Raw genomic sequence first — 20,649 nt, 5'->3', positions numbered from 1 at the left:
ATGTTCCTTATGAAAGACATTGAGGTTCTCAAGAAAAAATACACTTTGGTGAAGATCCTTGCTTGAGTCGAGGCATATAATCTCAGTTAAGATTAGAGTTCTTCGTTCCATTTCCCTCCTTGAGAGATCCTGTGACGAAGCTCTTTCATGGTATGGTGGATCTAAGAAAGCAAGGCAAAGGATAAAGAATAAATCTGACCTCATTTTCTATTCAAATATACCCCCCCCCCCCAACGAAATATATTGGTTGGGGGGGGGGGGGGGAGGATGTAAGGAAGTTGATGAGTTGTCCATCAGCAACACTATGTGAAACAGGATGGTATTGGATCAACACAGTGAAGCATAGGATGACAGAGAGTTCATATTTTCTTGTAAATTAAGACGTGTAGAGGGAAACGGTGGGAGAGAGCAAATGAGATAGAAAAATGACAACTAGAAGAAAAAATGCAAGAGATTCAGAAAGAGGTATGGCAAAAGAGAGTGATGGACAGACAGATCTTCAGAGAGAGAGAGAGAGAGAGAGAGAGAGAGAAGGGAGGGGCGTGCAGAGAGAGAGAGAGAGAGAGAGAGAAAGAGAGAGAGGGTGCAGAGAGGTGCTACCAAGGAGATGAAATACAGATAAAATACAATGCACAAAATACAGGTGGCATCTCAATGATCTCATACTTCATCTTCATGTTTAAGTATGGCAACCATAAAACTGGACAATGGACATTTCCAATAAATTTTGTTTATCACAAAGAAATCCAATCTCAAGTACCGGTACAGCTTACTAAAATAATTTTAAGTTAAATTTTGCCACTGACAGGCGCATTACAACAAGTCATAGGCCAAGATAAAATGACCCATGTTGCAAATTTCAGTTTTCATCAAGGCCCTCCATAAAATGTAAATCCTTCTAAATTCTCCACCTATCTATTTTTGGAGTAACGATTCACTTCCTTGTAGGAGACAACAATTCATAAAAATGATCTCAAATTACTTCAGTCGACTTACCCCAATACCCATTTCCTTGGCTTTGTCATACATGCTCTTTTGCTCATTGGTCTTCATCTTATCGACAGGGCTCTTGAAGCCTGACCTGTGTTTGATCTCGGCATTCAGCGACGCTTTGTGGGCTTTATCGTGCTCCTCTATCTTCTCCTCAAATTCTTTCAACTCCATCTGCATGGCAATAGGAAGGGTAAAAAGTAACAACATTTTAATTGCAAAATCAAGGATTCATCCTCGTCTAATGTAAGGTTTATTATGTTAAAGGGACATAATGGGCAAACGCAACAGGCCGTAATTGCCATGGATGCCAGGCCAGATTTCTTAAACTGTCAACAAAATTGCCACGGCAGTCACGGTGTGAATGAGAAACCTAATAGTCCGTAGTAAAATGGGGTGAACGCAACAAAACGTGACAGTATGTAGAAAATAAATTGAATACAGAGAAAAATGGCCCAAATCCCATGTTTCAGGCAAACAGGGCTGCCGTGGCCGCCTGGAACATAATATAAACCTAGCATAAGAAGCTTGGAGGCAGATATGTAAGGTTGTAGGCTGAGTTGTAAAAGGGGTTCAAACAAAATACAGGGGAAACTCATTCTAGCAGAGATACTGGGGACCAAAAAGATTACCTTGTTCTATCAGGGTTACAAGTAACAGAATATAAAGAGCTAGGACGAGCAGGATACCTTATCCCTCCATATCTGAGCTCTTAATGACAAATTTCCACTGTACATGCTTTGGTAATTTCACATTAAACAGACATAACTCAAATTGCAGTTACATTTAGAGACACATTCATAGTACAGTCAAACCTTCTTTAGCGATCACCTGTATAGAAAGACCACCCATCTACAAAGACCACATTTTTGTTTATCTTGAAAATGGTTTCTCATTGAAACACTTACTACATGAACCTGTGCATAAAGACCACCTGCCCATAAAGACCCCTTTCTTGTCTCCCTTGGGTGGTCTTTAAAGACAGGTTTCGTTGAAGCAGATATTCATGCCTGTATAATTCATCAAGTTGGATGTTGTTGAATATGAGGGCAAGAGGGGGGGGGGGGGGAGGGGGGGGTATAACGATAGTAATGGGGACAACAGCAGTAACGGTTCTAAAAGTAATGAGAATACAGATTTAATTTAACTGATTATGATATTTAAGTGGGACTGCACTACTTGTAGCTACTTGCACCCTCTATACAGCCAACAATGCCTAAGCGGTACCCATTGATCCCCCATGGTCCCCTTTTTCTTATGTTAAATTGAGAGTTGATTTGATGAGATAATCACCTGCCAGGGACCACGCAGGGAGGTCTAATCTCTCCTGGCCAAACTAGTGCAGATAGGCTTTAAAGATTAAGTTAAGTTCTGGTCATGCGATTGCATTGTGAAAGAAAAGATGTGGGATGGATCTGAAAAAGTTGATCATGTAGCATGTACATGTAAGTATTGGTGTGTACTGCAAGGTTCTGAAGTCATCAAAATCATAATAAATTTGGCCCAGTCTTGGTAAAGTAACAATCACTTACACAGAAAGATGTATATGGGACATTCGACAACACACATGGTGTCGGGGCTACTAACCTTGATTTCCTTATCTTTCTATGCTCATTACTCAGCCTGTTTACATTTTCTACCAAAATTGTTTGGCAAATGACATTTATTTGTAATCTTGAACATTCAGTGTAAGTTTCGTTTGATTCTGTGAGAATTCATTTTCTTTTTTTTAACCAGAACTCAAATTTGTTGCAAAGTGTTACCATGATTGCCTCCAGATCATCCATGGAGTAATCCTGCTTCTTGGCCTCCTGCCAAAGGCTGATGACACGCCTGTCTGTGAATGGACCCCTCTCCTCCTTGGGCATCGTTTTCACCGAGATCTTCTCAAACTCCTTGGCGATCTCCCGGTGCTGCACCTTCAGCTCCATCTCCTTGATGCGGAGCTGGCGGATCTCCTCGGGCTTCTTGCCCTCGAAGCGGTCGGCGTTGTTGGACTTAGTGCCATCTGCAAAGTCAAATTGAAGTGTCACTTAGGTATTACAGGGACAGAAAACAGGGACCTGTTTCGCAAAGCATTTTTACGATGACAAATGACAAAAATCAGTGACAAATCTGCTGATATCCAATCAGAAGCAAGGATTTCAGTAACTGAACTGTCTGATAACAAAAACTGTCCTTTGTCAGTGATGATAGGTTTTGTGAAACACCCCCCAGAACACTCAAACGATAGCCTTGCTCTAAACCCGTTGACTACTGAATTCTTTTAGTCCCATTTTATACTTACTACATGAATAACAGCATCCATCATTTGTACGCAGTGGATAAATGGACAAGGATTTTTCAGTTTCCCCGTAGGTTTAACACCTTATCTTTCAGAGGTTAGGCATGTGTGTGCTCTCAAGTTTAAAGGAAAAAGAGGAGGGTGTGTCTTACTGTTTTTTTTTTTTTTTACCTCAGTTGCTATCCTTTCCCTCACAAAGCAAGTTCCCACTTTTTTATTTTCTATATGATGCATGAGACAGTTCTTTATATTTGGAAAGCAATTAGTTCTCTCTATGACCGTCTATTCTTTCTCTAAGGGGTCAAAATTGAATCAGTCTATGCATGTATGACCACAGAAGGTACATTTTTTATTGCCAATGTAAAAGAAAGAAAGAAAGGAGTTTCAAAGCAATATAAAGATAACTCTTTTCTGAAGTAGGAATAAAAGATATTTAAAAAAAATTATATAAAAAAAAAAAAAAAGAAAGAAAGAAAAACAGCAACTGATGCCATGATTTTTGCTGATGGTGAGTCTAAACTATTTCCTCCCACATTTAACATTTTGGTATGGTATACCTGATCATTATTTCATGTTCATACTCCTTCTAGCACTTAGATCAGACTAAAACATAGAGCGAAACCACACATTTGATGTGAAGTTTTGTTCGAAATTTCAAAATACTTGGGACACCAAATGACCAAGTATCCCAGACTTAATCGGGGACCTGTTTCACAAAGCCCTTTTTCAATGATAAATGACAAAAATAAGTGACAAATTTGCTGATGACCAATCAGAAGCAAGGATTTCATAACAACTGACATTTGTCACTGGTGACAAGTTTTGCGAATGGGGCCCTGATCAGATAAAATATGCCTGCTCACAGACCCATTTGACGTTGATTTACTGCATATAAGATGGCCCTTCTGAGCTTCCCTACCTTCTCCATGAACCTCCGCCATTAATTGGTCAAAGTCCTTTTGTTTTTCTTCATGTTTTGACAGTTCTTCCTTCAGCTCCTCAAGTTCTTGCTTGGTAAACTGGTTACCTGGGCAGAAAAATAAAACAGATTTTAATGATTTGGATGTTAATACTGGTAATGCTGATGGTTTGCTGGTTTCCACTTAAAGGAAGGAAGGAATATTTGCAATACAAACGATTTTTTACTTTCATTACTTAATTATTTCTCCCCCCCCCCCTTTTTTATTAAAATAATAAATAATTCAAATAACGCACATCACTAGAGACTGTCTCCAAATTCCCCCTTGTTCTTTCTTTCTTCTCCTCTTGTGTTATTCTCATGTTAAATATTGATATTGTTTTTTAACTTTTGTATGTTTGTTTTACTTTGTATATTTTTAATGAAAGTATTGAATAAAGTGAACTTGACTAGAAATTTGAATTACTGCTGTTTACTACGACAGTGTACGTGTCATTGAGTACTACCATACTCTCACTGAAGTAAATATATCTCTAAAAATAAACTACTTGTAAGAACTCTAGTTCCACCATCACAAGCATCACTACAAATACTATTATCATCACAACGTTTATCACCAACACCATGAACCTCATTACCATTACACTCACCAACACAAGCACCACCATAAACACCAGCACCAGCACGACCACCGCCACTATTGACATCAACACTAAAACCATCATCACTATCATAAGCCACTACCACCAACATCATCATCATCATCGGCACCACCACAACCACTGTCACTATCACTACCACGCCCTTTAAAGTACTACAAGACATAAATATACAAACATCAAGAGACATCCTGAAATCTCAAGATATACCTACTTTTCTGTGCCTTGTGCCAAAGTTGGGCAACCTTGCGGTCTTCGAAAGGCATGTGCATGCCGTCGAACTTCATCTTCGGATCACGGTCTGCTCCACCAGCCATACCATACTTTCTCATGATTTCTGTACAGTAAACAAAGGAGGTATCAGTGTTATTTTTTATCACTATTTGCAATTCCTACACTTCCTTTTCTGCTTTTGAGATGTCATCCTTAACTCATATCGTGCCAAGAACACTGTTCTGTGCATGCGCTGGCGTGCCACGCTCACATAATTGGGTTTCTGGCCCGGCCCCCCCACTCAGTGTTATTTAGGGTACGCATATGCGTGTTCCAACCGACCCCCCCCCCCCCTTTTCCGGTGTGTAAAGTCAATACGGCTCGACCTTTTTCTTTTGTATACGAGCCTTTTTCAGCACCCCCCCTTTTCAGCAACAGTCTGGTGTGTAAAGTCAATACGGGTCGACCTTTTTCTTTTGTTACGAAAAGGACAGTGGGGGGGGGGGGGGGGCCGGGGTTTCTGGTGGCTTGCCATGCACACATAAACTCTCATTCGCTCGCGTGCCACGTACACATTTTCGTGCATAAGTACACACTCTAATTGAACCTACTAAATTAACTTGGCACGCAGGGGATTAGTGGCTGGCACAATAGGGATTGGCACTGTGGCACTGGGTGAAATGCATGGGGGCAGCTTAAGAATTAAAGGGCAATCCAACCTTTATAATAACTTCACTTGAATGAAAGCAGAAAAACAAGAGAAACAGAATGGTATTTTTCAGGACTTCCCAATCATTTCCCCTCTCTCTCACATGGTGCAACCGTAAGCCTACTGTATATCTACATCACCATGCAAGCCGATACTTATAAGCAGCATCTAAAAATGGTATTTGTAAATCTGTCCAATAATATGAAAGTTATGAGTGTTTGAAATCTCTAGAGCTATGTAATCTGTATATCTCTAATAAGTATTCTGCCTATAACAAGTAACAAAAGGGGAAAAAAAAGCTGTAAAAAGGTGGGTGTGGTGGCCCCTTGCAAAAACAGGGTCAGCTCAACAAATTCAAGGCAAGAGGAAGACATTATGAATGGTTACAATAGACAGGTCACAGGTGGACTTTATAAAGAGGTGGCCACTGTGACAGCTTCGACTGTTTCTTTATTACCTCCAATCTGTCTCTGGATGGTCATTTCTGTTTCTTTTTCACTTTTGATTCTGTTGTCGGGCTGCTTTGCGGTCGATTCCTTCTTCATCTTGTGGTACATGCCATCAACGCGGAGCAGCTCCCTGTGCAGATCCTTCATCTTGGTTTGAGCAAGATTCATCTATCCATGGAAAGTGAGAGAGAGAGAGAGAGAGAGAGAGAGGGGGGGGGGGGGAGGAGGAATATCATAAAGTCATTGACAGAAATAGATGTACATTGAATACTCCCCCAGTGCTCTCTTCTTCTTCTTCTTCTTCTTCTTCTTCTTCTTCTTCTTCTTCTTCTTCTTCTTCTTCTTCTTCTTCTTCTTCTCCTTCTCCTTCTCCTTCTCCTTCGCTATAAGCTATAAGCTCAGTTCTAATTTTGTACTAAAATCTATCTGTTGCAAGTGTTACTGTAGTGTTACTCAGTTTTTCAAAACTTTATTTTTTTAAAACTTTTATTTTTAAGTTTTAGACAATTTCACTCTCCGGTTTCCGTTTGTATCATTCAGAAAGACAGTAAATTGCCCCCAAAATACCAGTTCTTGACTAGTTAACTTGAATAGTAGTAAAAACTGATAACTAATAGTAGACCCTAGATCTAATTACATAGAGAACAAATTTTTTCTTCAGTTTGATGTTTCACCATTCTGAGAGTGAGACTGAATTAGACTATGTGAGACATCAACTAAACACAACACAAATCTTAACAGGTAGGACCACAGTAAGATTAAAGGGGCGTAGCGTTAGCGGTGGCGACCAATGAGGAACTTACACGATCAGCCTTCTGCCAAACTTGAATGACTTGTCGAGACTTAAATTCTCTCCCCATCATTGAAGACTTGTCCATCTTATCTAGATCTGGCCTGTCTACACGATTCGATTTGCGATCGTACTTATCAGCTGCCATAACGTTCGCAATGGCAAACGCCAAAATAAAGTGAGAAAATACAAGTTTCCGATCCATTTTGCGGATGAAGTTTACACCACTAGTCAGCTCAGCTCAGTGAAGTTGTTCAGTGCATGCAGTACATGCACAGCTAGCTAGCTAGCCGGTTTTGGATGCGAAATTCGCTCTCAGGCTCGCTTGCTCCGACCCCCCCCCCCCCAGCAGTATTGTACCAACGGCCCTATCCTTCCTGCCTTCCTCTCCTTAATATATAGCTAGTAATTAAAAGGATAATAATTAGGGCCTTGATACAGCAGAAACACCTTTTACTTTAATATTCCTATATTTTAAAGAGCATAATTCATAAAAGTCCCTTTTAGTTAGAGTAACGGGGGAGAGGGGGGGGGGGGGGGGTGAATATGCCGACAGGAATAACGCCTTTTACATTTTTGTCCCATTCTGAACACTTATTTTTAAAAAGATCAACAACAAAAATCTTATAAACTGATCTAAAACTAAATAAACAAACAAATACAAATAAAGATAAAACAACAAAGCAAATTAAGTACAGAAACACAAAACAAAACAAATTAAACAGTGCGGAATTAAAACCCCGGCCTAAAACATCCGATCGGTGGAAAGGCAAGGGTGATTTAAAAGGAGTAGCTAGGAGAATTTAGTCAAAGAAGATGAAATGGAAAAAAAAAAACGGAAAAAGAAGAACAAGTTGGAGAATTCGAAAAAGAAACAGCTGGAAGACGAAAAAGAAGAAAAAGAAGAAAACACAGAAGAAGAATTAGAAAGAGAAGAAGAAAAAAAAAAGAGGAAGAATGAGATGAAAAATAAATAGCGTTTTAGACAAAATTGATATGAATTAAACATCAAGATCATCATGAAGACCATCTACATATTGTTAAAAAAAAGGACTTTAGCATGCATGTACACTTCTTAAAATGTTAACATTTTGACCTTAGTGATCCTAAAGCCTTATAGCATTGAAAAGAATAATGACAATAATGAATAAAAAGTCCGGGTAAAAAGATGGTGATGATGACTGATGATGATGATAAATATTCTATATTATCAATGACAATCGCACTATATGATGAATTTCACTGATCTTCATCTGATTTTTTTAATGAGAAAAAATGCATGTTCATTAGCTGTCATTCTGTGGCTATCATGAATATTTGAAAGTCCATAATGCAAGCACTATTTTTTCCCACTTGGTAGGTTATTACTTTTACAAATAAATACATGTGGGCCAACTCTAATGCAAATCCGTATATTTAGCGGAAATATGACTTTTATAATACAAAGGAATATTATGTACATTATTTAAACATGAATGCTTCACATTAGGCCAATCTATATTTCTTAAAACTTTTAGTATAATATACTGAAGTTCGCTGCAGTTATTTTACACTTTGTTTTGGGTTGACTCCAACAAAATTGTTTTTGTTTTGTTTGTTTGTTTGTTTGTATGTTTTTAACAAAACATGTTGGCTTTTTCCAATACTGCCTAGAAGCTAAATCCGTTTTTTTTAATAGCTCCCTCTGCGGTGAAAAGATGTTGAAGTACCAGTACGTAATCTACGTACGTATTTATTATTCGTGTCAAAGGTGAAAATGCAGGCAAAGATGGAAGGGAATCGCGACGAGAGTGAAAAATGTGTCAGAATAGCACTGAAAGCAGTGTCAGATGGCGATAGAGAAAAGGCCCTTAAGTTCCTCCAGAAAGCCAAGAAATTATTCCCTACAAAGAAAGTCGAAGGTATTACATTTCATTTGATTTTCTACCATTTATTGTATTGACCAAGTCTCTTCTATTGCGCACAATCATGCACAATCAATGCAATGGCAATGCCAATGCAAATGGCGTTTGACTTTGTGATTTTGGAGTTGTGATGAGAGTCTGAGACTGAGCTGTGCTTTCGTTTGTAGACCCTATTTGTCTGAATCGCAATTATAAATCAATCGAGTCTATTTATGAGGTTTGTGTCCCTTTATGAGGTTTGTGTTCATCAACAATTAATCCAAATGACTAACGAGATGAGTAATGGTCAGGATGGATCATCATGATCATGATGATGATTGGATTTTGAAAGTTAGAGTTAGAACTTTCCGCATTAAAGCACTGTGCACTTAGTTTACGATCTCCCTCTCACGTCTTGCTCTGTCTTTCTCTCATGCAGCCAATGAGATTGGCAGAGCTGCTCGAGCGGCTCTAAATTTAAGTGAGAGAGGGCCTAGACTACTTAACTTAAGCGCAACTTAAGTCGGTGGCATTTCCAATACCGTATTCCGTAATACATATTACATAACACACTGACATCTCATGCTCTAAACAAGTGACGCACTTAACACATAACTGACGCACAAAGCTCAGCATAGGTACAATGAAAAATCATCAAACATTTCATTACAGCTTGCAAGTTTGTACCTTAAATATGACGAAATTAATTTTCAAACTTAAAATAAAGTTATGTAGACTAAGACTTAAACTTAAGTAAACTAGAACTAGACCTAGACTAGTCTAGATCTACTTAATCTTAAGGATGCTGAAAAAATTGTAACAAATGGAGGGTTTGACTGAAATATGATTTTGGTATCAGATCAAATGGAAAATGGTAAGCTTTCTCCTCGCACAAATATCTTATAACATTGAGCGAATGGCAGCCAGCAATAGCCAATCAGAAGGGCCCTTGTAGGCGCCAATTTAGAAAAATGAGGCCGAGACCTGATCAACGTAATACGCATGTGATATATGTCGGCTAAAGTTCTATGTGGACTGTAGCAGAAATTTCCTGATGGGCGATGTGGGCTGTGGCTAATTAAAAAATTATTTTAACACTAAACTAAACTGTCTTCTTAACCATGTACATGTAGACTAAGCATGTTAACTCTTAATATACCTTATAGTCTTAAGTATGAGTCTTTTTCACAATCTCTTTCTCAGTTTCTTACTATATTTATGTATTGTGTAATACTATAAATACCAACAATTGCACCAATGCACAACGGTTTGCTTCCCATGCCCTGCAGTTTTGCATTGATGTCCCTAGCAGCTACCCTGCATATGCAAAATCCAAGTGGAGTTGTTCCTCTTTTCAAAAAGAAAATGTCCAATTCACTATTATTCAGGTTAAAAATAAAAAAAATCATTCCGAAAGCCTGTAAAGAAAGAGAGAAACATTGAATGAACAATTGAGGCTTCTGATTTGACTGATTTTCCAATGTGACAAGTGTTTAGAATTCATCTTGTTAAATATTATTTCTGTAATTCTTGTTATAACCATTTTGCAGCCCTACTAATTCAGCTTGAGAATGCCAACGAAAGCGACAGCGACACGGCCTCACAGTCAGCAAATTCTTCTGCAGAAAATGACAAAGGAGGAGACACACCCCAGGCCAGACAGAGAAGAAACTCAGCCTCAAGACAACAATCATCAACGGATACAACGTCCAATGGTGATGCTCAGAAGGACTATACACCAGATCAATTAGCAGCTGTAGTAAAGTAAGCAGTCAATTTTGTTTTCTCTCTCAATAGTAATGGTTTGCCACTTTGCCTGCCAAGATCAGTGAAGAACTGTGTAAGAATCATTCATGTCCATGTGAATATACATGTAGATAATTGTCTTAAAGGAAAAGCGAACCTTAATATATAAGATTGAAAGTTTGAACAAAATCTTGAATTCTTGAAAAATTTTAATCATTCATTAGGAAATTACAAACTGGCCGAATCAGCAATGTCACTGAGATGTACATTGCCACAGTCGTGGACAACTCTCCTATTTGTTCCATCAAAGAAAATCACCAAAATGTCATGTATTACTCTTGGAGGTTTGTTTTCTTCTTTTCAGAGGACCTAAAGTAAAGTAACATGCTCTCACATATATTTTGAGTAGAGCCCGAATAGAGAAGTTGCTTAGGAGAAAAACAGAAAATTATTAATATTTTTGTATATGCCAAACAAGCAAGTTGTCCTTGACTATTTCACAATCCCCTGACCAAATTGCCAATTGGACATTTGCATACACTGTAGCTTTAGTTATATCATATTTTAAATGGGTCTGATTTATTTCAAACTTTTGCCAAATTTGTGTTCTTTATATCTTTCTGCTTTCTTACAAATGAAGTTGTTATAAAGATTGTATCGCTGCAAAAAACTTAGCATTGACGTTACCTGTGCCATTCATGGAAACCTTGTGACGTTTTTGGCTATTGAGTAATGTTGATATGGTACTATTAATGGTAGAGTAACCATTATCTCCTACATGTAGGTGGTAGATATAAATTTTTTATGGGGGGGGGGGGGAGAGGGTGGTTGTTCTGCACTAGTTTTCCAGGGAATGATCATTCAGGAGATAATTGTCCTAGAACCTGCAATTTCCTCATTTTTGACAACATTTCTGAGCAGAACTTACCCAGTGTTCTTTCATGAAACCAGTGATACTTTATTTTTGATTGCTTTCAATAGTTCATTCCTCATACCGTTCATTTATTTTGTTGGTTTTTATTTTTGATAATGCAGAATCAAAAAGTGTAAGGATTTCTATGAGATCCTTGGTGTAGCCAAAGATGCAGGGGAATCAGAGATCAAGAAGGCTTACAGGAAGTTAGCCCTACAGTTCCATCCAGACAAGAACAAGGCGCCAGGATCGGCAGAAGCCTTCAAAGGTAAGATAGTAAACAAATATGGACTTCCAAGAGAGACCTACATGTACATGTACCCTCACCCGAACATGACAGACAAAGAAAGAGGACAAAATATACAGTTCCTCATTCTATCCTCAACAATTGCTTTAGTAGACAAAGGAACATCCCTTCACTGCTATTATGTAAAAATGTGTAGAACTGGTGTCACATGCATATTCATCTGTTCTACACATTTTTACATAATAACAGTGAAGGGATGTTCCTTTGTCTACCACAGCAATTGTTGAGGGTAGAATGAGGAACTGTATATTTTGTCCTCTTTCTTTGTCCGTCATGTTCATAGTGCCTGCATTCAGACTTCCAGCATTTGTCAAATAGCTAGATATGAATCTCGTTTCGCCTAGTCTGAACGTTCAAGAAAGAAATGTTCTTTAACAAAATGTATGTTTGAGCATCGTTTTGAACAAAAACCATATAAAGAATCAATTAATTCACCATTAAGCAGTTGAAAAATTTGTGTAACTATGCAAATTATAAATTTATATTTCTTTGGATCATCTACAGAGAGAGAGAGAGAGAGAGATATAGAGAGAGAGAGAATTATAATGTATTATTACCTCTAAAACTCCTAAAAATCAGATCTAGAAATTTATTTGACCTGGTTTGTGTGATTAAAATCAAATTGAAGGCAAGAAGTGCATCCTCTTTGAAACATCCAACACTTGTAGAGAACACATGTGACTAGCATTGATATGATTTGCTTAAAACCTCACTATTTCAGCTATCGGTAAAGCCTTAAATTTCCTAACCGTAGTTCTAAGCACATGTGACTAGCATTGATATGATTTGATTTAAACCTCACTATTTCAGCTATCGGTAAAGCCTTCAATGTCCTAACTGACACGGACAAGAGGAAAAAATACGACGTGTACGGAGATGAGTCACAGCAGGAACGACAGGTTCAACGTAATAACCACAGACATCATTACTACAACAATGGCTGGTACTACGAAACAAGGGGATTCGATGATGGTGAGTGTCAAATACATTTACTTTAGGGAATTTTGTTTTCATGAACTAGAGGGAGGGAGCCCTGATTACTCAAAGGGCAGATCCATCTATACACAGAGTTTGGCCAACTTGGTTTCACTGGGTCACAACATGGCGTATATTCTTTTGTTTTGTGCTTGCCCAACAAAGCAGTAGTCGCCATATTGTGTCCGACTCGAACCGGGTTGGCCAAACTCTGTGTATAGATGGCTCTGTCAAAGGGTACTGCTGCTATGTCTCGAGAAAGTAGTCAGAGCATATCTTTATATATATTAAAGGGAGAGGGTCTTTGGTTTCCATGTGGAGAGGGCCATAATTTGCTGACACCAGACTTTGTGGACATACCGTTAATGTGTGTACAAGTCTGCACACAACAAAACCTTAGGCCTATCAAGAAATAGCCCCTCTTTCAGAGATTCTTTTTGTGAGGGAAAAAGTAAGATGATGAATTACCATATGTGGGAATGGATTAAAAAATACAAAGCATTATATAATGCCTGTTGGTCCGAAAAACTGAAGGCTAGTCCTGGTGATTGACAGCACCTGTTAATGGGTAAACACCGGAACCCTGTCAAATTCCCCATAAAAGCCCACTCTTTTGCGTCTTTAAAAGCTCTTGCCTCACATGTGGATTGAAAGATGCCAGTGTTTCTTATCTTGTGGCTTGCCAATAGGTGGAAATTTGAGATTTGTTTTCGAATCTGCCACCGCTTTGTAAGATAGCCCCAAATGTTGCTGCTTATTTACGAACATGTATATGCTATCGATAACAACAGACATGAGTGGGTACCACCCAATTATGAAGTATGCTATTATACATGAGTACTGTATTAATACTGATGCCTGTTAGAAGAGGAATATGTATGGGAAGTCGTATAATACAACATACAGGTATTGCGATAAAGCTTTCCTTATATGATATGTTCCTGAGGAAAACTGCTTACCACTGTATGTTGGGTAAGAATAGGGCAATTGTAGAAAGGGTAAGAACAGGGCAATTGTAGAAAATGCTCTTTTTTCAATCTGCAATCCGTAAGCAATTCTTGACCCATACCAAATCTTCTCTTTTTTCCCCCTCCAGATGAAGTCAGTCCCGAGGATATCTTCAACATGTTTTTCAATGGTGGTTTCCCATCAAGTCAGGTCCGTAGGAGACAACAGTACAGGCAAGGGGGTCACAGTCACGAACGGAGGGCTGGCGAGGTAAGCATCGTGTATCATGGCCGCCCCCTCCCCCTCCTTAAAATTGGAGGTTGATGATTGATGGTTTATTTTTACCTGACTGCTATGAAAGGCCTTAAAGTTACTATGTCCCATTTGCAGGCCAAAAAAATGAAAAAGTTAAATTCCAACTGCATTTGAAAGATAATACTAATTTAGAACTTCACTAAAAAAGGTGGGGCTTGAAAATGTCTTCAAGTGAGAAAATAATAACTATTAGTTGTCAAATCGACTTTAGGGCTATAGAGCCCAAAAGTAATAGTCTTGATTTTCAGGCAATTGTACCGAATGGTCATATGTTTTATGCTGCGCAAAGATTCAATCAGTTTAATCTTGGCCATCACAAGAAGTGGGTTATTGATGTAGACAAATGCTCATGTACCATTTACAGCTCATGTTATGTATGTTATTACCAAAGAAGAAAAAAAAACCAGTCACTCACTCAATAGTGTCAGACAGTAAAGTCTAGCGAGTAAACAGGTTTCCTTGCATAATTTGAATATGAGGACACTGCTAACGTTTAAATTTCACAGATAGGACATACATGACATATTCATAATTCCTGCAAAGTTCTACAGAATTTGAGGTTGGCTGCAAAAGGGACATAGTACCTTTAAGTCCTGTCCTAGGGACTTGATAATAGGGATTAATGCATTACCACATGGAAATTCATTTTTGGGGTGGGGAGTGGTCTTAAAGATAAAGTTAAGTTCTGGTCATGCAATGCATTGTGAAAGAAACCTTGTGGAATCGAGCAGAAAAGGTTGATCATCTAGCCTAAAAGTATTGGTGTATACTGCAAAGTTCTGGAATCATCAACATGATAAGAATTTTGGCCCAGTCTTGGTAAAGTTACAAGCACTGTACACAGAAATATGTATTTGGGACTACACAAATATGTGGCATAAAAATCTTTCCTGATTTTTATGCTGTTACATGTTACATTTGGAATATCAAGGCATTTGAAAAGCCATGCTTTTCAGGGAACATTGTTATCTGATGTTCGGGGCTGCGCCAGGAGCGTCACAACGTGATATAAGATATAAGAAGCCACCATTATTATTATTATTATTATTCTTCCACATTTACATACCATAATAACAATGATAACGCTCACCAATTATTTTTCACCTCTCCCCAAAAGTGAAGCTTCTCTTTAAAGGAAAATTAATGCAAGAACCCCCAACCCTCCCCAACTCATTCTTCTGGAACAGCTCCTGGTTTCATGTTGCAAAACTGTTGAATCACAATTGACACAACCCTAACTCTTCTCAATTCATCAAGTTTATTGCCATAAAAATGGCCGTCCTGATCAACTCGCGAAAAGTTTCATGTCCTGAATTTTGTTTATATGGAGGTGTTGTGGTCTAGTGGATACGTCACAGGACTGTTGATCGCATGGTTCCTGGTTCGAGTCCCGTCGTCGCATTAATATTATTAATATATATTTTTATTATTAGTTTTACACTACCATGTCATCCTATGTCGTCTACCAGAGAGTGGTTAGTTCGGGACATGACCGACATTTATTTTGATAAACATCCCTCACAAGGTGAACTTTTAAAGTCTTTAGATAGAAACTACAGTGTACATGACATAAAAGCTGTCTGTCGTAAAACAAAAACAAAAAACTGCAGGATTCATGATTGTGCCATTTTGGGAGAAAGAGCAAATTACCACCTTTGAAATTCATTATGAACTGCTGTAAAATGAGTTTTGTTTGTTCTTATCCTTCTTGACAGGCTAACTACACATTCTTGGTCCAGGTGCTGCCAATCTTGCTCTTAGTTCTCATGTCAATCTTCTCTAGTTTGTTTGTTAGTGATCCTCTCTTCAGATTAACAAGACAAGGGTAAGTCCTCATCGTAATGCCTCAGTCACACCTTTGCGTATTTGGCTTGCGTATTGCTGCATATTTATGGCAAGCCATTTTAACATTCCTATCTCTTGATATCAAGAAATAATTTTCTGTTGTACAGGAATGCTATTTCTTGGTATCAAGAATTTGATTTCTTGATATCAAGAATTCAAAACTTGATATAAAGAAATGGGAATAAATGTTAAAACGGCTTGCCATATATAGGCAGCAATACGCAAGCCAAATACGCAAAGGTGTGACTGAGGCATAAGCATCAACTGTGATCTAGGCCATTAGCTAGTATCCATGAATGTCTTGTAATTTAAAATTGCTCATGCGTGGGTATATAGAGGGCAGCACAAGGACGTACGCATACGAGCGTAATACCCATTGGCTCAGTGTTATGTAGTGATCGCTAAGTTGCCTACTTGACGAACGACTACATGTATATTACCACGCTTAAACATCTTTAAGCTGTTGACTACTGTATTCTCTCATTCCCATAGGCTTAACATAGGGACCACAATGTTCCAGTAGGCAATGTGTTAAACATGCCAAGTACTGGGCTTTTTAAGCTGTACAAGTTACTTCAATTTCATTGAACAGAGTAGATGAATTAGGGAATGAAACAGAAACATGAAAGTGATATCATAATGAAATTTAATCATCAATTATTAAAAATGAATAATATTTAAAGAAAAATGACTGTCTTTGCTTATAATGAATATTTTGACACCATACTTTTAGGAAAGTTTCAATTATGATATTTCACAACATGAGGGCCCTCTTACCAGTTTAGATATTTTCAAAGGCACTGGAATACATATATTTTTTTTTTTCTGGTGCCCATCGTCCAAGTAAAACAATGAAACAATAGGCTAGACCCAGATAATATTTGTATGTTATGTGATTTGCATATAACGTGCATATTTATTTATTTCTCTTTTTTTAAAATTTGGGACTATTCACTTGTATTCTTTGAACTCATTGAATACTGAATTATCATATTCCCATACACTTAAATGCAGGAGCCATCTAGTTCCTGCAGGCAATGGGTTAAAAGTTGATGTATTATAATCTTTTTGACTTTCTCTTTTCTGTTTACAGAAATTTCAAGGAGGAGAGAAGAACACAAAATGATGTTTTATATTATGTAAAGGTAAATAATACAACAATTACTGCCCTCCCATCATGATATGCTGTATTTGAAATAAGTTATATACAGTCAAACCTGCTTTAGTGACCACCTGTCTACAAAGACCATCTGTCTACAAGGACCACATTTGTTGTTTCTCTTTAAAATGGTTTCTCATTGAAACATGTACTAAAGGAACCTGTCTACAAAGGCCACCTGTCTACAAAGACCACTTTTTGTGTTTCCCTTGGGCGGTCACTATAGACAGGTTTGACTGTATAAGATGGATGTCTAATAAATTAAAGCTGTATATAAAGACTGGTCATGGAAAGGAAAAAAAAGGAAGGTCTTTATACTTTTGGGTACATGCAGGTTGTCTTGATGTTCAGGTTCCTGAAGTACATATTTCACGGGAACACTATCAAGGGAAACAGAAAAATGTGTGGTCATCCTATACATTTTCAAGGTGTATGAATTTTGAATAATTCAGGTTTTAATTGCATATATACCTTTTTTTTTGCCTTGCTGATGGATTTTATTATCTTTCCCCAGAAACCCTGCTTGAAATTGATAAACGTATACATGTATGATGTATTCCTCCGGCTTGCATAATGATTTGGGGATCATTCTAGAATCCTTATTCAATCTCAATTTTCAATTTCAACTTAATTCTACAAATGCTAATCATATAAACCATATATACATGTATATAAATATTTACATTTACAATAGATACATACATCATCTTCTTCTTGAGTCACAAGTTCTAAGATCTGTTGAGTCATTGATAACGATGTAGGTCTAAAGTGTTGTCATAGCATAGTGTAGTTGAAGGATTCACAGGTGAGAACAAACCTGAATACATACATAAATTAAATAAATGGAATGATAAAAAATGTAAACTTATTTTATGAAAAAAAGCTACCGGTAATGCGGAGAGGGTAGTCAAAAATGAAAAGTTCTCCCCATACAAAATTCCCTGTTTAATATACTACGTTAATGTATGTTTATTCCCCTTGCAGAAAGATTTTGTGAAAGACTACTCGGGCAAGATACACTTAGTGGAGAATCAGGTTGATGACGAATACCTACAGAACCTAAGGAGAACTTGTTATGATGAAAAATATAAGAGTAAGTATGCCATTTTGAAAAGCCTACATATAGAAACATGGAATTGAAGATTACAAGAACAGGTAAAGGAGGGTGAATTTCTCTTCGCAATTTGAGACATTTAGTTTTTGTTAGTACTGATAATAAATATCATATCATAAAATGCCTTTCTTATGTGGAGGTGTCATGGTATAGTGGTTCATTCACTTGTGTCTCAATCCAAGGGGTGAGGGTTCGGATCTCGGCCTGCAATCAACAATAGGGCAGAAAGTCCTTCAGTTCAGTATTGCCTTAAAATTGCTACACCAGGAGTGTCGGGTCTGCCAGACAGGATCGCTATACCAGACCCCACTAATACTGTGATCGTTGTTGTTGCTGTTATATTATTATTATTATTATTATATATTGTTATTATTATTTATTTTTTTCTTCATTCATGAGGATTGCCTTGGCTAGTGCACTTCTGTATTGGACATGGCAAAACTAAGGAAATGTGTGTCCCGTTACTCCTTGACTTATACCAAAATTACTCTCCCGAATTACATCAAGAAGTTTTAAAGGGATTGGGTAACTTTGCCTAGTTCTAGCAAAAATCCTGGATTTAGCTCATACTGCAATCATAATTATAAACCTTTAGGTCATACATGAATTCCATATGGCTTTTACAAGCCAATCGCCTGTCTGATTATCAAGATATCTATGATTGGAATAAGAAATTTCAGAATTTGTTTTCCTAACAGTTTTTATAACACTACAGTCTATTGGGGAAAACAAGTATGCTAAAACTGGTCACTCAAAGATTTTTACTTTTTTGAGGCACTTCATGATCATTTTTAAGGGCTTCAATATTACACCATATCACAGACACTGATAACACGTAGGGCCGTACATCTCAGATTTAGCATTGTTAAACGATGCCTTTGATACATTTCCATCGTTTTCTCACTTTTCCCCTTACACAGAAGAGAGAGTTATACAGCAAGCCAGATACTTTGGAGATAGGAAGATGTTCGAATCAGGCAAGAAAATGAAGACGCCCTCGTGTGATAAGTTCAATAAAATGTATGACCTGATATCGGGTGGATAATGACGACTTTCCATCTTTGCACTAGGATCGAATATTTTTAATTAGCTGAGTGATTTTGTTATTATGATTCATTATTATTCCTCTTCAACTATGGATATTGTCTTATTATTTGGGGGAATTTTTTTATCATTCAAACTGCTCTTATTAATAATCCATATAATAATGATGATAATAGTGGCTACTTGTATAGCGCACAGGTCCATCTTTCGGTGCTCATGGCGCTTAGTGAATATGAATTTTGGAGGAGAGAGGTAGGGGGGGGGGGGTAAGGGGTTGGCTAGTACAGTAAAATTTACCCTCATTTTTTATTTGTACATGTACAGTTATTCATCAATATCCATTTGAAGGGGGTACAACTGAAATGCTTGGGATAGTACTTGATGGTAATGTTACGAGTATGGCAATGGAAGATCACCTTGTCAAACTTTTGAATCCCATTTTTGGATCTAACGTCACATAGTTAATAGAGAAAGGGAAGTCAGGACCCTGTCTTACAAAAAGTTGATATCAATCGCAACTTACCATGAGACTGCAAACTTGCGATTGATTTGAGGACATGCGATTGATTTGGAGCAATCATAGTTCTTTGTATAAAGACGGGGCCCTGGTGTGTAGCTTAATTTCCTGAGTCTCTCCCTGGCAGCTTGCTCGTTAGGTTTTGCATCCTCTTTCGCAAAGATTGCTTTATCATTGTACATCATTATTGCATTTATAGAGTTCCACCTTGTAGGGTTGGATATATGAAAGTCTGCATGAAAGAAACTTTTCCTACAATTTTTTCTCCTGCCATTTTTCATAGACAATTGGACATGAAGATTTAGATAACATGATACAACATGACTTGTGTTTTTTTTTAAAGAAGCAATGAAGGGGCTCAAGCATTTGAATAGAAAATCAAAGTACAGTCATAACCTGTTTTAGTGGCCACCTCTCTATAAATGCAACCTGTCTATAGCGGCCATGCATTTTGTCTCTCCCTCTTGAGAGAAATGTGTGTTAAAGAGCCTGTCTAGAAAAGCCACCTGTCTACAGTGGCCACTTTTTATGTTTATCTTTGGTGGCATTAAAGCTATGGTCACAAATCAGAGCAGCGACCGACCGATCAGTAGCCTGCTCGGTCGCTGCTGGAATTAGGCATCGCCCAGCGATTAGGTCGGTGCCCGGGCGGCGACCGCCCAGGCACCGAGCGTATTTTGGGCGGCGAGTGCAAAGTGAGCAGGCGCCGCCCAAATTTTAACTCCGCGCTAAAACTTCAGCGGCGACCGAGCGATGCCCTAAAAACGAGCGGTGCCTGGGCGGCCGCCGCTCGGTGGCCGGGCAGCCGCCGGGCAGAATTGGTTAAAAACTCGCCGCTCGGCCGCCGAGCAGACTACTTTTGGGTAATGT

General features: G+C 38.1%; 2 protein-coding genes across 2 annotated transcripts; one reads left to right on the top strand and one right to left on the bottom strand.

Moving 5' to 3' along the window:
- LOC592560 (alpha-2-macroglobulin receptor-associated protein) lies at nt 1-7,291 on the bottom strand. The gene is made up of 7 exons (XM_795621.5): nt 7,027-7,291; nt 6,232-6,391; nt 5,067-5,189; nt 4,194-4,301; nt 2,754-2,998; nt 997-1,164; nt 1-161 (listed from the first exon to the last, which is right to left on the bottom strand). The coding sequence occupies exons 1-7, from the start codon at nt 7,216-7,218 to the stop codon at nt 93-95; spliced, it is 1,065 nt and encodes a 354-aa protein (XP_800714.4). The 5' UTR covers nt 7,219-7,291; the 3' UTR covers nt 1-92.
- A 1,448-nt stretch (nt 7,292-8,739) lies between these two features.
- LOC592547 (dnaJ homolog subfamily B member 12) lies at nt 8,740-20,325 on the top strand. The gene is made up of 9 exons (XM_030979614.1): nt 8,740-8,914; nt 10,447-10,660; nt 11,678-11,823; nt 12,673-12,834; nt 13,934-14,055; nt 15,816-15,925; nt 17,039-17,090; nt 18,089-18,197; nt 19,139-20,325. The coding sequence occupies exons 1-9, from the start codon at nt 8,770-8,772 to the stop codon at nt 19,261-19,263; spliced, it is 1,185 nt and encodes a 394-aa protein (XP_030835474.1). The 5' UTR covers nt 8,740-8,769; the 3' UTR covers nt 19,264-20,325.
- The last annotated feature ends 324 nt before the right edge of the window (nt 20,326-20,649 follow it).

The sequence above is a fragment of the Strongylocentrotus purpuratus genome, unplaced genomic scaffold (assembly GCF_000002235.5).
Source record: "Strongylocentrotus purpuratus isolate Spur 01 unplaced genomic scaffold, Spur_5.0 spur5_scaffold_10, whole genome shotgun sequence".
Taxonomy (NCBI): Eukaryota; Metazoa; Echinodermata; class Echinoidea; order Camarodonta; family Strongylocentrotidae; genus Strongylocentrotus; species Strongylocentrotus purpuratus.
Note: the sequence above shows the minus strand (reverse complement) of the source record. Positions and strands in the feature narration are given on the sequence as shown.

What these genes read in the sequence shown, in the direction of transcription:
- LOC592560 (XM_795621.5), bottom strand. Translation starts at nt 7,218, where the DNA reads ATGGATCGGAAACTTGTATTTTCTCACTTTATTTTGGCGTTTGCCATT. An exon ending in TTGGCACAAGGCACAGAAAA is followed by an intron (nt 4,302 to 5,066) that starts GTAGGTATATCT and finishes TTTTCTGCCCAG; the next exon opens with GTAACCAGTTTACCAAGCAA. An exon ending in CCAAGGAAATGGGTATTGGG is followed by an intron (nt 162 to 996) that starts GTAAGTCGACTG and finishes TTGCTTTCTTAG; the next exon opens with ATCCACCATACCATGAAAGA.
- LOC592547 (XM_030979614.1), top strand. Translation starts at nt 8,770, where the DNA reads ATGCAGGCAAAGATGGAAGGGAATCGCGACGAGAGTGAAAAATGTGTC. An exon ending in TTCAGATTAACAAGACAAGG is followed by an intron (nt 15,926 to 17,038) that starts GTAAGTCCTCAT and finishes TTCTGTTTACAG; the next exon opens with AAATTTCAAGGAGGAGAGAA. An exon ending in ATGTTTTATATTATGTAAAG is followed by an intron (nt 17,091 to 18,088) that starts GTAAATAATACA and finishes TTCCCCTTGCAG; the next exon opens with AAAGATTTTGTGAAAGACTA.